The sequence below is a fragment of the Oncorhynchus gorbuscha genome, linkage group LG01, assembly GCF_021184085.1.
Source record: "Oncorhynchus gorbuscha isolate QuinsamMale2020 ecotype Even-year linkage group LG01, OgorEven_v1.0, whole genome shotgun sequence".
NCBI lineage: Eukaryota > Metazoa > Chordata > Actinopteri > Salmoniformes > Salmonidae > Oncorhynchus > Oncorhynchus gorbuscha.
This window is the reverse complement of record NC_060173.1, coordinates 1,017,207-1,034,226: the sequence shown is the minus strand read 5'-3', so window position 1 is coordinate 1,034,226 and position 17,020 is coordinate 1,017,207. Positions and strand designations below refer to the sequence as shown.

Sequence of the window (17,020 nt, the reverse complement as noted above, 5' to 3'; positions counted from 1 at the left end):
GGTATGGTAGTAGGTGCCTTTGAACAGGGTATGGTAGTAGGTGGTAGTATGGTAGTAGGTGGTAGTATGGTATGGTAGTAGGTGCCTTTGAACGGGGTATGGTAGTAGGTGGTAGTATGGTATGGTAGTAGGTGGTGGTATGGTAGTAGGTGCCTTTGAACGGGGTATGGTAGTAGGTGGTAGTATGGTATGGTAGTAGGTGGTAGTATGGTATGGTAGTAGGTGCCTTTGAACGGGGGTACGGTAGTAGGTGCCTTTGAACGGGGTACGGTAGTAGGTGGTAGTATGGTATGGTAGTAGGTGGTAGTATGGTATGGTAGTAGGTGCCTTTGAACGGGGTGGTAGTAGGTGCCTTTGAACGGGGGTACGGTAGTAGGTGGTAGTAGTATGGTATGGTAGTAGGTGCCTTTGAACGGGGTATGGTAGTAGGTGCCTTTGAACGGGGTATGGTAGTAGGTGCCTTTGAACAGGGTATGGTAGTAGGTGCCTTTGAACAGGGTATGGTAGTAGGTGGTAGTATGGTAGTAGGTGGTAGTATGGTATGGTAGTAGGTGCCTTTGAACGGGGTATGGTAGTAGGTGGTAGTATGGTATGGTAGTAGGTGGTAGTATGGTATGGTAGTAGGTGCCTTTGAACGGGGTATGGTAGTAGGTGGTAGTATGGTATGGTAGTAGGTGGTAGTATGGTATGGTAGTAGGTGCCTTTGAACGGGGTACGGTAGTAGGTGCCTTTGAACGGGGTACGGTAGTAGGTGGTAGTATGGTATGGTAGTAGGTGGTAGTATGGTATGGTAGTAGGTGCCTTTGAACGGGTACGGTAGTAGGTGCCTTTGAACGGGGTACGGTAGTAGGTGGTAGTATGGTATGGTAGTAGGTGGTAGTATGGTATGGTAGTAGGTGCCTTTGAACGGGTACGGTAGTAGGTGCCTTTGAACGGGGTATGGTAGTGCCAGGCGCACTGGTTTGAGTATCTCAGAACTTGATTTGCTGGGTTTTTCATGCTCAACAGTTTCCCATGTGTATTAATTTTAAGAATGGTGCACCACCTAAAAGAACACCCAGCTAACTTGAGAACAACTGTGAGAAGCATTGGAGTCAGCATGAGCCTGCATCCCTTTTGAACGCTTTGGACACCTTGCTGAGTCCATGCCCCGACACATTGAGGCAGTTCTGAGGGCAGGAATGGGGGGGGGGGGGGTTAATTCTCGGTGTATGTCCATATAATAAAGCGGCACATTGAATACATAACCTTCAGATGTACTATAGCGTGAATACATAACCTTCAGATGTACTATAGCTTGAATACATAACCTTCAGATGTACTATAGCTTGAATACATAACCTTCAGATGTACTATAGCTTGAATACATAACTGTCAGATGTACTATATCTTGAATACATAACCTTCAGATGTACTATAGCTTGAATACATAACCTTCAGATGTACTATATCTTGAATACATAACTGTCAGATGTACTATAGCTTGAATACATAACCTTCAGATGTACTATATCTTGAATACATAACTGTCAGATGTACTATAGCTTGAATACATAACCTTCAGATGTACTATATCTTGAATACATAACTGTCAGATGTACTATAGCTTGAATACATAACCTTCAGATGTACTATATCTTGAATACATAACCTTCAGATGTACTATAGCTTGAATACATAACCTTCAGATGTACTATAGCTTGAATACATAACCTTCAGATGTACTATAGCTTGAATACATAACCTTCAGATGTACTATAGCTTGAATACATAACCTTCAGATGTACTATAGCTTGAATACATAACCTTCAGATGTACTATATCTTGAATACATAACTGTCAGATGTACTATAGCTTGAATACATAACCTTCAGATGTACTATAGCTTGAATACATAACCTTCAGATGTACTATAGCTTGAATACATAACCTTCAGATGTACTATAGCTTGAATACATAACCTTCAGATGTACTATAGCTTGAATACATAACCTTCAGATGTATTGTACGTTAGCTTGCACAAACTTCCAAGGGTGTATTCATTCTGCCGTGTCTGTTGCAAAATGTTTTGTGAAAACGGAAGGCAAATGGAACGAAACAGGGAGGGACTTACCTGAATTTGTCCAATAGAAACTCTTGTTTTAGTTCCTTTTGCATCAGAATTGGCAGAATAAATACACCCCAGTACTTGACCCGAGAATGATCATATTGTAATGTGTTGTTTCTCACAGGAAGTCCAACCCTGATGTCCGAGGCTTCATGCTGAAGATGGGGTTTGGAACTGACTACACAAAACTGGAATCCTACTACATGGAAAAGTTAGTGGACAAAAAAGGACCAAAATGGAGACCTGTATGGTGCAGAAATACACCTAAAAAATGGACACAATTTATTTTGAAGATGATGAAATGAAAATATGACATAGTGGTGGGCTACTGTGGGACTGGCTCGGTTTAAGTTGGGGATACTACAGAGGTCTGTGTGTTTGTATCTTCCAGTATGGTGAACATTACGAAGGGACTCAACAAGACAGCCATAGTCTGGCAGGACGTGTTTGACTACCATGAAAAAGTAAGTATAATGTAAACACCCAGATCATACGGTCCTTACCTGTATCACCTAATGTAAACACCCAGATCATGTGGCCCTTACCTGTATCACCCTAATGTAAACACCCAGATCATACAGTCTGTACCTGTATCACCCTAATGTAAACACCCAGATCATACAGTCTGTACCTGTATCACCCTAATGTAAACACCCAGATCATACAGTCTGTACCTGTATCACCCTAATGTAAACACCCAGATCATACAGTCTGTACCTGTATCACCTAATGTAAACACCCAGATCATACAGTCTGTACCTGTATCACCCTAATGTAAACACCCAGATCATACAGTCTGTACCTGTATCATCCTAATGTAAACACCCAGATCATACAGTCTGTACCTGTATCATCCTAATGTAAACACCCAGATCATACAGTCTGTACCTGTATCACCCTAATGTAAACACCCAGATCATATGGTCCTTACCTGTATCACCCTAATGTAAACACCCAGATCATACAGTCTGTACCTGTATCACCCTAATGTAAACACCCAGATCATACAGTCCGTACCTGTATCACCTAATGTAAACACCCAGATCATACAGTCTGTACCTGTGTCACCCTAATGTAAACACCCAGATCATATGGCCCTTACCTGTATCACCCTAATGTAAACACCCAGATCATACAGTCTGTACCTGTATCACCCTAATGTAAACACCCAGATCATATGGTCCTTACCTGTATCACCCTAATGTAAACACCCAGATCATATGGTCCTTACCTGTATCACCCTAATGTAAACACCCAGATCATACAGTCTGTACCTGTATCACCCTAATGTAAACACCCAGATCATATGGTCCTTACCTGTATCACCCTAATGTAAACACCCAGATCATACAGTCTGTACCTGTATCACCCTAATGTAAACACCCAGATCATATGGTCCTTACCTGTATCACCCTAATGTAAACACCCAGATCATACAGTCTGTACCTGTATCACCCTAATGTAAACACCCAGATCATATGGCCCTTACCTGTATCACCCTAATGTAAACACCCAGATCATACAGTCTGTACCTGTATCACCCTAATGTAAACACCCAGATCATATGGTCCTAATGTAAACACCCAGATCATATGGTCCTTACCTGTATCACCCTAATGTAAACACCCAGATCATACAGTCTGTACCTGTATCACCCTAATGTAAACACCCAGATCATACAGTCTGTACCTGTATCACCCTAATGTAAACACTCAGATCATATGGTCCTTACCTGTATCACCCTAATGTAAACACCCAGATCATATGGTCCTTACCTGTATCACCCTAATGTAAACACCCAGATCATACAGTCTGTACCTGTATCACCCTAATGTAAACACCCAGATCATACAGTGTGTACCTGTATCACCCTAATGTAAACACCCAGATCATACAGTCTGTACCTGTATCACCCTAATGTAAACACCCAGATCATACAGTCCGTACCTGTATCACCCTAATGTAAACACCCAGATCATATGGTCCGTACCTGTATCACCCTAATGTAAACACCCAGATCATACGGTCCTTACCTGTATCACCCTAATGTAAACACCCAGATCATACAGTCTGTACCTGTATCACCCTAATGTAAACACCCAGATCATACAGTCTGTACCTGTATCACCCTAATGTAAACACCCAGATCATATGGCCCTTACCTGTATCACCCTAATGTAAACACCCAGATCATACGGTCTGTACCTGTATCACCCTAATGTAAACACCCAGATCATATGGTCCTAATGTAAACACCCAGATCATGTGGCCCTTACCTGTATCACCCTAATGTAAACACCCAGATCATACAGTCTGTACCTGTATCACCCTAATGTAAACACCCAGATCATATGGTCCTTACCTGTATCACCCTAATGTAAACACCCAGATCATACAGTCTGTACCTGTATCACCTAATGTAAACACCCAGATCATATGGTCCTTACCTGTATCACCCTAATGTAAACACCCAGATCATACAGTCTGTACCTGTATCACCCTAATGTAAACACCCAGATCATACAGTCTGTACCTGTATCACCCTAATGTAAACACCCAGATCATATGGTCCTTACCTGTATCACCCTAATGTAAACACCCAGATCATACAGTCTGTACCTGTATCACCCTAATGTAAACACTCAGATCATATGGTCCTTACCTGTATCACCCTAATGTAAACACCCAGATCATATGGTCCTTACCTGTATCACCCTAATGTAAACACCCAGATCATACAGTCTGTACCTGTATCACCCTAATGTAAACACCCAGATCATACAGTCCGTACCTGTATCACCCTAATGTAAACACCCAGATCATACAGTCCGTACCTATATCACCCTAATGTAAACACCCAGATCATACAGTCTGTACCTGTATCACCCTAATGTAAACACCCAGATCATACAGTGTGTACCTGTATCACCCTAATGTAAACACCCAGATCATACGGTCCTTACCTGTATCACCCTAATGTAAACACCCAGATCATACAGTCTGTACCTGTATCACCCTAATGTAAACACCCAGATCATATGGTCCTAATGTAAACACCCAGATCATACAGTCTGTACCTGTTTCACCCTAATGTAAACACCCAGATCATATGGTCCTAATGTAAACACCCAGATCATATGGTCCGTACCTGTATCACCCTAATGTAAACACCTAGATCATAGTCTGTACCTGTATCACCCTAATGTAAACACCCAGATCATATGGTCCTTACCTGTATCACCCTAATGTAAACACCCAGATCATGTGGCCCTTACCTGTATCACCCTAATGTAAACACCCAGATCATACAGTCTGTACCTGTATCACCCTAATGTAAACACCCAGATCATATGGTCCTTACCTGTATCACCCTAATGTAAACACCCAGATCATAGTCTGTACCTGTATCACCCTAATGTAAACACCCAGATCATACAGTCTGTACCTGTATCACCCTAATGTAAACACCCAGATCATATGGTCCTTACCTGTATCACCCTAATGTAAACACCCAGATCATACAGTCTGTACCTGTTTCACCCTAATGTAAACACCCAGATCATATGGTCCTAATGTAAACACCCAGATCATGTGGCCCTTACCTGTATCACCCTAATGTAAACACCCAGATCATACAGTCTGTACCTGTTTCACCCTAATGTAAACACCCAGATCATATGGTCCTAATGTAAACACCCAGATCATACAGTGTGTACCTGTATCACCCTAATGTAAACACCCAGATCATACAGTGTGTACCTGTATCACCCTAATGTAAACACCCAGATCATACAGTCTGTACCTGTATCACCTAATGTAAACACCCAGATCATACAGTGTGTACCTGTATCACCCTAATGTAAACACCCAGATCATACAGTCTGTACCTGTATCACCCTAATGTAAACACCCAGATCATATGGTCCTTACCTGTATCACCCTAATGTAAACACCCAGATCATACAGTCTGTACCTGTATCACCCTAATGTAAACACCCAGATCATACAGTCTGTACCTGTATCACCCTAATGTAAACACCCAGATCATATGGTCTGTACCTGTATCACCCTAATGTAAACACCCAGATCATATGGTCCTTACCTGTATCACCCTAATGTAAACACCCAGATCATACAGTCTGTACCTGTATGACCCTAATGTAAACACCCAGATCATATGGCCCTTACCTGTATCACCCTAATGTAAACACCCAGATCATACAGTGTGTACCTGTATCACCCTAATGTAAACACCCAGATCATACAGTCTGTACCTGTATCACCCTAATGTAAACACCCAGATCATATGGTCCTTACCTGTATCACCCTAATGTAAACACCCAGATCATACAGTCTGTACCTGTATCACCCTAATGTAAACACCCAGATCATATGGCCCTTACCTGTATCACCCTAATGTAAACACCCAGATCATACAGTCTGTACCTGTATCACCCTAATGTAAACACCCAGATCATATGGTCTGTACCTGTATCACCCTAATGTAAACACCCAGATCATATGGTCCTTACCTGTATCACCCTAATGTAAACACCCAGATCATACAGTCTGTACCTGTATGACCCTAATGTAAACACCCAGATCATATGGTCCTTACCTGTATCACCCTAATGTAAACACCCAGATCATACAGTCTGTACCTGTTTCACCCTAATGTAAACACCCAGATCATATGGTCCTAATGTAAACACCCAGATCATGTGGCCCTTACCTGTATCACCCTAATGTAAACACCCAGATCATACAGTCTGTACCTGTTTCACCCTAATGTAAACACCCAGATCATATGGTCCTAATGTAAACACCCAGATCATACAGTCCGTACCTGTATCACCCTAATGTAAACACCCAGATCATACAGTCTGTACCTGTATCACCCTAATGTAAACACCCAGATCATATGGCCCTTACCTGTATCACCCTAATGTAAACACCCAGATCATATGGCCCTTACCTGTATCACCCTAATGTAAACACCCAAACACATTCCAGGTCTAAATACACATGATTTGACTAGGGTCCTCTGTGCCGGGTCCTCTCACTGTGATATTACCTAGATCCTTCTATTTTGATAAAACATCAGAGGCTGTCTCTAGACTGAGGGTGGTCTTCATGCAGTAGGCTGTTTCCCCTGCTGCGCTAGAGCAGGGTTCTACAGATTGGTTGTGTTTCAGCTGTGTTGCAGCTCTCTGTCAGTGGTAGAGGTGTGGAAGGGAGGGTGCTACCTGTGTGAGGTCCGCAGGGTGACCAAGGCAGGCCTCAGGGTCGTCCTGGCCTCTCCTTGGTACCTCGACCAGCCTGGACCTACTCATGACTGGGCTAGATACTATACTGTCTGGCCCCTTGCTTTCAAGGGTTAGAACCGCTCAACTAGTGTGGAGTGAAACAGAGTGGAGTGGCCAGTGGAGTGGGGTGGGTGGAGTGAATAGAGTTGATGGAGTGGGGTGAATAGAGTGGATGGAGTGGATAGAGTGGGGTGGATGGAGTGGGGTGGATGGAGTGGATAGAGTGGAGTGGATGGAGTGGATAGAGTGGGGTGGATAGAGTGGGGTGGATGGAGTGGATAGAGTGGGGTGGATGGAGTGGATAGAGTGGGGTGGATGGAGTGGATAGAGTGGAGTGGATAGAGTGGGGTGGATGGAGTGGATAGAGTGGGGTGGATGGAGTGGATAGAGTGGGGTGGATGGAGTGGATAGTGGGGTGGATGGAGTGGATAGAGTGGGGTGGATGGAGTGGATAGAGTGGGGTGGATGGAGTGGATAGAGTGGGGTGGATGGAGTGGATAGAGTGGGGTGGGGTGGAGTGGATAGAGTGGGGTGGAGTGGATAGAGTGGGGTGGGGTGGATAGAGTGGGGTGGGGTGGATAGAGTGGGGTGGAGTGGATAGAGTGGGGTGGGGTGGATAGAGTGGGGTGGGGTGGAGTGGATAGGGTGGGGTGGATAGAGTGGGGTGGAGTGGATAGAGTGGGGTGGGGTGGATAGAGTGGGGTGGGGTGGATAGAGTGGGGTGGGGTGGAGTGGATAGAGTGGGGTGGAGTGGATAGAGTGGATAGAGTGGGGTGGAGTGGATAGAGTGGATAGAGTGGGGTGGAGTGGATAGAGTGGGGTGGAGTGGATAGAGTGGGGTGGGGTGGATAGAGTGGGGTGGAGTGGATAGAGTGGGGTGGGGTGGAGTGGATAGAGTGGGGTGGGGTGGAGTGGATAGAGTGGGGTGGAGTGGATAGAGTGGGGTGGGGTGGAGTGGATAGAGTGGGGTGGGGTGGAGTGGATAGAGTGGGGTGGGGTGGAGTGGATAGAGTGGGGTGGGGTGGAGTGGATAGAGTGGGGTGGAGTGGATAGAGTGGGGTGGGGTGGAGTGGATAGAGTGGGGTGGAGTGGATAGAGTGGGGTGGGGTGGATAGAGTGGGGTGGAGTGGATAGAGTGGGGTGGGGTGGATAGAGTGGGGTGGGGTGGAGTGGATAGAGTGGGGTGGGGTGGATAGAGTGGGGTGGAGTGGATAGAGTGGGGTGGGGTGGATAGAGTGGGGTGGGGTGGAGTGGATAGAGTGGGGTGGGGTGGATAGAGTGGGGTGGAGTGGATAGAGTGGGGTGGGGTGGAGTGGATAGAGTGGGGTGGAGTGGATAGAGTGGGGTGGGGTGGATAGAGTGGGGTGGGGTGGAGTGGATAGAGTGGGGTGGAGTGGATAGAGTGGATAGAGTGGGGTGGAGTGGATAGAGTGGGGTGGGGTGGAGTGGATAGAGTGGGGTGGAGTGGATAGAGTGGGGGTGGGGTGGAGTGGATAGAGTGGGGTGGAGTGGATAGAGTGGGGTGGGGTGGATAGAGTGGGGTGGGGTGGATAGAGTGGGGTGGAGTGGATAGAGTGGGGTGGGGTGGAGTGGATAGAGTGGGGTGGGGTGGAGTGGATAGAGTGGGGTGGGGTGGAGTGGATAGAGTGGGGTGGGGTGGAGTGGATAGAGTGGGGTGGGGTGGAGTGGATAGAGTGGGGTGGGGTGGGGTGGATAGAGTGGGGTGGGGTGGATAGAGTGGGGTGGGGTGGAGTGGATAGAGTGGGGTGGGGTGGAGTGGATAGAGTGGGGTGGGGTGGAGTGGATAGAGTGGGGTGGGGTGGAGTGGATAGAGTGGGGTGGGGTGGAGTGGATAGAGTGGGGTGGGGTGGATAGAGTGGGGTGGGTGGAGTGGAGTGAAGAGTGGGGTGGATGGAGTGGGGTGGATGGAGTGGATAGAGTGGGGTGGATGGAGTGGATAGAGTGGGGTGGATGGAGTGGATAGAGTGGGGTGGATGGAGTGGGGTGGATGGAGTGGATGGAGTGGGTAGAGTGGGGTGGGTGGAGTGGATAGAGTGGAGTGGATGGAGTGGATAGAGTGGGGTGAATAGAGTGGGGTGAATAGTGGGGTGAGTGGATTTGATAGAGTGGGGTGGGTGGAGTGCATAGAGTAGGGTGGGTGGAGTGCATAGAGTAGGGTGGGTGGAGTGCATAGAGTGGGGTGGATAGAGTAGGGTGGATAGAGTGGGGTGGATAGAGTGGGGTGGATAGAGTGGGGTGGATAGAGTGGGGTGGATAGAGTGGGGTGGATAGAGTGGGGTGGATAGAGTGGGGTGGATAGAGTAGAGTGGATAGAGTGGGGTGGGTGGAGTGGATAGAGTGGGGTGGATAGAGTGGGGTGGGTGGAGTGGATAGAGTGGGGTGGGTGGAGTGGATAGAGTGGGGTGGATGGAGTGGGGTGGATGGAGTGGATAGAGTGGGGTGGGTGGGTGGGTGGGTGGAGTGGATAGAGTGGAGTGGATGGAGTGGATAGAGTGGGGTGAATAGAGTGGGGTGGGTGGAGTGGATAGAGTGGGGTGAGTGGATAGAGTGGGGTGGATAGAGTGGGGTGGGTGGAGTGGATAGAGTGGGGTGAGTGGATAGAGTGGGGTGGGTGGAGTGCATAGAGTAGGGTGGGTGGAGTGCATAGAGTAGGGTGGGTGGAGTGCATAGAGTAGGGTGGATAGAGTAGGGTGGATAGAGTGGGGTGGATAGAGTGGGGTGGATAGAGTGGGGTGGATAGAGTGGGGTGGGTGGGGTGGATAGAGTGGGGTGGGTGGGGTGGATAGAGTGGGGTGGGTGGAGTGGATAGAGTGGAGTGGAGTGAATAGTGTGGAGTGGAGTGAATAGTGTGGAGTGGAGTGAATAGTGTGGAGTGGAGTGAATAGTGTGGAGTGGAGTGAATAGTGTGGAGTGGAGTGAATAGTGTGGAGTGGAGTGAATAGTGTGGAGTGGAGTGAATAGTGTGGAGTGGAGTGAATAGTGTGGAGTGAATAGTGTGGAGTGAATAGTGTGGAGTGAATAGTGTGGAGTGAATAGTGTGGAGTGAATAGTGTGGAGTGGAGTGAATAGTGTGGAGTGGAGTGAATAGTGTGGAGTGGAGTGAATAGTGTGGAGTGGAGTGAATAGTGTGGAGTGAATAGTGTGGAGTGAATAGTGTGGAGTGAATAGTGTGGAGTGAATAGTGTGGAGTGAATAGTGTGGAGTGAATAGTGTGGAGTGAATAGTGTGGAGTGAAGAAAAGTGCTATGTGCGGTTAACTATTAGATGTCTGTGATTATATGGTTTTCATTGTCATCCACTCAGACCTAAGGGATGACATTAAATAAACATACAAGGATCAGAAAAACAACATGACACCGTGTTTTAGCGGCAAGCAGCCATCTGCACAATCTGTTAACTTTGCAGTGAATAGTGTGTCTAGTTGGAATATGTATAGGGGAGAGTGGGGAAACCTGAGCCTTACGGGTAAGTTGAGCCACCCTTGTTTCTAGGAAACCATACAAAAAATGAATTATTTTAGGAAATATTTAGGAATTGGTGATCATTTCATGGAGTCTGAAGGAAGAAACCACATGGTAAAAGTGGTAAACAAGTTAGGTCCAAAAAACAGATTTTCAACAAGTCAAATTCATTTACCAAATCAATTGTGTTACAGGTTTCATGATGCTTGTATCTAAAGTAAATAATTGTAAGATTGTTTTATACATCAGTTGGGGTCTCTATCAGCTTCAATATGAGGTCCTAAACCTAGAATGAAAAGGCATCCTTCTAGCTGTGGGCTAATATAATCAACATGTTGGCCTTGGGATAAGTTGAGCCAATGGCCTTGGGGTAAGTTGAGCCAATGGCCTTGGGGTAAGTTGAGCCAATGGCCTTGGGGTAAGTTGAGCCAATGGCCTTGGGGTAAGTTGAGCCAATGACAAGTTGAGCAAATTGAAATGTGTTCTGACCAAGCGTGTTGTAGGCATTATGGGATATGAGGTAACAACAGGGCCTGGCCTATATTAAGTGTTTTAATAAAGATAGACATGGTTTTTAAAGGTGGCAGTAGTAGTATTTAATTCAATACAGAAATGTTTAGGCAGCTCAACGTACCCTGTACAACGTACCGTGTTGTACCAAGAGACCACTTTTTTTTGGACAAGGTATGTTTTCAAAACTTATATTTACATTAATTCTGATTTATTTCCAGGGATACACCACATCCTGAAATATAGGTAGATCTCTTTGTTAGAAGGAATACTATATTTTCCTTGACAGAGTGATGCTGAATGTAAATGTCTCCACTTACCCCACTCACCCCTACTTGTGGTTGTCAACCATGGACCAGCACTCAGGCTGATGTAGTTATTGTTCCCACCGGGTGGGATTAAATACTTTTGATTTTGTTGTTACAAGTACTTTCAAAACAAAAAAGAGGAGACCAGTCTCAACGTCAACAGTGAAGAGGTGACTCTGGGATGCTGGCCTTCTAGGCAGAGTTGCAAAGATAAAACCATATCTCAGACTGCCCATCTAAATCTATTATTTTTATTAGCCAAAAGAACACAGACACTGGACAGAGCAACTCCCGGAGTCACCTCTTCACTGTTGACGTTGAGACTGGTGTTTAGCGGGTACTATTTAATGAAGCTGCCAGTTGAGGACTTGTGAGGTGTCTGTTTCTCAAACTAGACACTCTAATGTACTTGTCCTCTCGCTCAGCTGTGCACCGGGGCCTCCCACTCCCCTTTCTATTCTGGTTAGTGACAGTTTGTGCTGTTCTGTGAAGGGAGTAGGACACAATGTTGTACGAGAGCTTCAGTTTCTTGGAAATTTCTTGCATGGAATAGCCTTCATTTCTCAGAACAAGAAGAGACTGATGAGTTTCAGAAAAGTCTTTGTTGCTGGCCATTTTGAGCTTGTAATCAAATCTACAAATGCTGATGCTCCAGATACCAGTCTAAAGAAGACCAGTTGTATTGCTTCTTTATTGCTTCTTTAATCAATATTTGCAAAATGGTTTTCTAATGTTCAATTAGCCTTTTAAAATGATAAACTTGGATTAGCTAACACAACGTGCCATTGGAACACAGGAGTGATGGTTGCTGATAATGGGCCTCTGTACGCCTATGCAGATATTCCATTAAAAATCTGATTTTTCCAGCTACAATAGTCATTTACAACATTAACAATGTCTACACTGTATTTCTGATCAATTTGATGTTATTTTAATGGACAAAAAAAGTGATTTTCTTTCCAAAGCAAGGACATTTCTAAGCGACCCCAAACTTTTGAACCGCGGTGTACTGGAACTTGTTTTCTACCCTGCCTCAGATCCCAGTGGACACTGTGCTCCACATCTGGAAGGGGAGCCCTGGTCAGATACAACAGGAGCTGAGTAGCATCACCCTGGCTGGGTACAGGGTCATACTGGCTGCCCCCTGGTACATCAACCACATCGACTACGGACAGGACTGGGAAAAATACTACACCATACAGCCACTCAACTTCACTGGTGTGTTCAGAAGCTGGTGTCACTTTAAAATTGGTGAACAGGTTTCATGTAATGGTGGGAATGACATTAATGGAACGGTATCAAATCGATGTGTTCAAAAGGCAGCAAATACAGTAAAACGGAAAACACATTGATACCTTTCCATTTGTTCAATTTCAGCCAATGGGCTCGTCCTCTGATTGGTTCCTCCAGCAGCCTCCACTACTGCAGCATACTGGGGCTGGGGCAGGGCTTCCCTGGGACTGTATATAGTCTAGGACTATAATTATTATTATTATAGTAGGAGACTAGTCTAAAGGTCTATGGGTCCTTCTGTAGCTCAGTTGGTAGAGCATGGCGCTTGTAACGCCAGGGTAGTGGGTTCAATCCCCGGGACCACCCATACGTAGAATGTATGCACACATGACTGTAAGTCGCTTTGGATAAAAGCGTCTGCTAAATGGCATATATTATTATTATTATTATATAATATACAGTGAGGCAAAAAAGTATCTAGTCAGCCACCAATTGTGCATGTTCTCCCACTTAAAAAGATGAGAGGCCTGTAATTTATCATAGGTACACTTGAACTAAAACAAAATGAGAAAAAAAATCCAGAAAATCACATTGTAGGATTTTTAATTAATTTATTTACAAATTATGATGGAAATTAAGTATTTGGTCACCTACAAACAAGCAAGATTTCTGGCTCTCACAGACCTGTAACTTCTTCCTCCACTCGTTACCTGTATTAATGGCACCTGTTTGAACTTGTTATCAGTATAAAAGACACCTGTCCACAACCTCAAAAAGTCACACTCCAAACTCCACTATAGCCAAGACCAAAGAGCTGTCAAAGGACACCAGAAACAAAATTGTAGACCTGCACCAGGCTGGGAAGACCGACTCTGCATTACGTAAGCAGCTTGGTTTGAAGAAATCAACTGTGGGAGCAATTATTAGGAAATGGAAGACATACAAGACCACTGATAATCTCCCTCGATCTTGGGCTCCACGCAAGATCTCACCCTGTGGGGTCAAAATGATCACAAATGAACCACACGGACCTAGTGAATGACCTGCAGAGAGCTGGGACCAAAGTAACAAAGCCTACCATCAGTAACACACTACGCCACCGGGGACTCCTGCAGTGCCAGACGTGTCCCCCTGCTTAAGCCAGTACATGTCCAGGCCCGTCTGAAGTATGGATCATTTGGATGATCCAGAAGAAGATTGGGAGAATGTCATATCGTCAGATGAAACCAAAATATAACTTTTTGGTAAAAACTCAACTCGTCGTGTTTGGAGGACAAAGAATGCTGAGTTGCATCCAAAGAACACCATACCTATGGTGAAGCATGGGGCTGTTTTTCTTCAAAGGGACCAGGACGACTGATCCGTGTAAAGGAAAGAATGAATGGGGCCATGTATCGTGCAAATTTGAGTGAAAACCTCCTTCCATCCGCAAGGGCATTGAAGATGAAACGTGGCTGGGTCTTTCAGCATGACAATGATCCCAAACACACCGCCAGGGCAACGAAGGAGTGGCTTCGTAAGAAGCATTTCAAGGTCCTGGAGTGGCCTAGCCAGTCTCCAGATCACAACCCCATAGAAAGTCTTTGGAGGGAGTTGAAAGTCCGTGTTGCCCCCAAAACATCACTGCTCTGGAGGAGATCTGCATGGAGGAATGGGCCAAAATACCAGCAACTGTGTGTGAAAACCTTGTGAAGACTTACAGAAAACGTATGACCTCTGTCATTGCCAACAAAGGGTATATAACAAAGTATTGAGATTAAATTTTGTTATTGACCAAATACGTATTTTCCACCATAATTTGCAAATAAATTCATTAAAAATCCTACAATGTGATTTTCTGGATTTTTTTTCTCATTTTGTCTGCCATAGTCGAAGTGTACCTATGATGAAAATTACAGGCCTCTCATCTTTTTAAGTGGGAGAACTTGCACAATTGGTGGCTGGCTAAATACTTTTTTTGCCCCACTGTAATGTGGTTATTATTATAGTAGGAGACTGGTCTAAAGGTCTGTGGGTAATATAATATAGCACAAGTACGCTTTTGGTCATGTAGTCTGTGGACACCAGCTGGTCCAACATCTCATTCCAAAATCATGGGCATTAATATTGAGTTGGTCCCCACCCTTTGCTGCTATAACAGCCTGTACTGTTCTGGGAAGCCATTAATATGGAGTTGGTCCCCACCCTTTGCTGCTATAACAGCCTGTACTGTTCTGGGAAGCAATTAATATGGAGTTGGACCTCCCTTTGCTGCTGTAACAGCCTCCATTCTTCTGGGAAACCATTAATATGGAGTTGGTCCCCACCCTTTGCTGCTATAACAGCCTCCATTCTTCTGGGAAGCCATTAATATGGAGTTGGTTCCCCTTTGCTGCTATAACAGCCTCCATTCTTCTGGGAAGCCATTAATATGGAGTTGGTCCCCACCCTTTGCTGCTATAACAGCGTCCACTCTTCTGGGAATTGCTTTCCACTAGATGTAGGAACATTGCTGCTATAATTTTTACTTTATTTCACCTTTATTTAACCAGGTAGGCAAGTTGAGAACAAGTTCTCATTTACAATTGCGACCTGGCCAAGTTAAAGCAAAGCAGTTCGACAGATACAATGACACAGAGTTAGACATGGAGTAAAAAATAATAGCCTCCACTCTTCTGGGAAGGCTTTCCACTAGATGTTAGAACATAGCTGCCATAACAGCCTCCACTCTTCTGGGAAGGCTTTCCACTAGATGTAGGAACATTACTGCTATAACAGCCTCCACTCTTCTGGGAAGGCTTTCCACTAGATGTTGGAACATTACTGCTATAACAGCCTCCACTCTTCTGGGAAGGCTTTCCACTAGATGTAGGAACATTGCTGCTATAACAGCCTCCACTCTTCTGGGAAGGCTTTCCACTAGATGTAGGAACATTGCTGCTATAACAGCCTCCACTCTTCTGGGAAGGCTTTCCACTAGATGTTGGAACATTGCTGCAGGGACTTGCTTCCATTCAGCCACAAGAGCATTAGTGAGGTCGGGCACCGATCTCGACAAACCATTTCTGTATGGACCTTGCTTTGTGCACGGGGGCATTGTCATGCTGAGAAAGGAAAGGACCTTCACCAACCTGTTGCCACGAAGTTGGAAGCACAGAATTGTCTAGAATGTCATTGTATGTTGTAGCATTAACATTTCCCTTCACTGGAACTAAGGGGCCCAGCCTGAACCTCCTCCCAACAAACTTTACAGTTGACTCTATGCATTCCAGCAGGTAATGTTCTCCTGGCATCCGCCGAACCCAGATTCATCTGTCGGGCTGCCAGATGGTGAAGCGTGATTCATTACTCCAGAGAACGCATTTCCACTGCTCTCATGGCAGCGAGCTTTACACCACTGAAGTCGACGCTTGGCATTGCGCATGGTGACCTTAGGCTTGTGTGTGTGGCTGCTCAGCCATGGAAACCCATTTCATGAAGTTCCCGACAAACAGTTCTTATGCTGACGTTGCTTCCAGAGGCAGTTTCTAATTCGGTAGTGAGTCTGGCAACTGAGGACAGACTAGTTTTATGTGCTACGCACTTCAGCACTGGGCGGTCCCGTTCTGTGAGCTTGTGTGGTCTTCCACTTTTCTGCTGAGCCGTTGTTGCTCCTTGACGTTTTTACTTCACAATAACATTTACGTTTTGGCCGGGGTAGCTCTAGTAGGGCAGAAATATGATGAACTGATTTGTTGGAAAAGTGACACCCTATTACGGTGCCACGTTGAAAGTCACTGAACACTTCAGTAAGGCCATTCTACTGCCAATGTTTGTCTATGGAGATTGCATGGCCGTGTGCTCGATATTATACACCTGTCAGCAACGGGTGTGGCTGAAATAGTATGTATGTGTGTGTGTGTCTCATGACGTTTTGTTGCCGTGCCATGACGTGTTGTGCCATGTTGTGATGTTGTGTTGTGATGTGTTGTGCCGTGATGTGGTGTTGTGATGTGTTGCTGTGTTGTGTTGTTGTGATGTGTTGTGATGTGTTGTTGTGTTGTGTTGTTGTGATGTGTTGTTGTGTGTGTTGTTGTGATGTGTTGATGTGTTGTG

The 17,020-nt window shown here is 45.5% G+C and overlaps 1 protein-coding gene across 1 annotated transcript in view; it reads left to right on the top strand.

Annotated features, from left to right (window-relative positions):
* hexa (hexosaminidase A (alpha polypeptide)) overlaps positions 1-17,020 on the top strand; it is a 60,607-nt gene that overhangs the window by 35,635 nt on the left and 7,952 nt on the right. Inside the window, exons 10-12 of the mRNA XM_046342797.1 lie at positions 2,232-2,318; positions 2,499-2,571; positions 12,751-12,931. Coding sequence (XP_046198753.1) covers positions 2,232-2,318; positions 2,499-2,571; positions 12,751-12,931 — 341 coding nt within the window. The remainder of the gene's footprint in view (positions 1-2,231; positions 2,319-2,498; positions 2,572-12,750; positions 12,932-17,020) is intronic.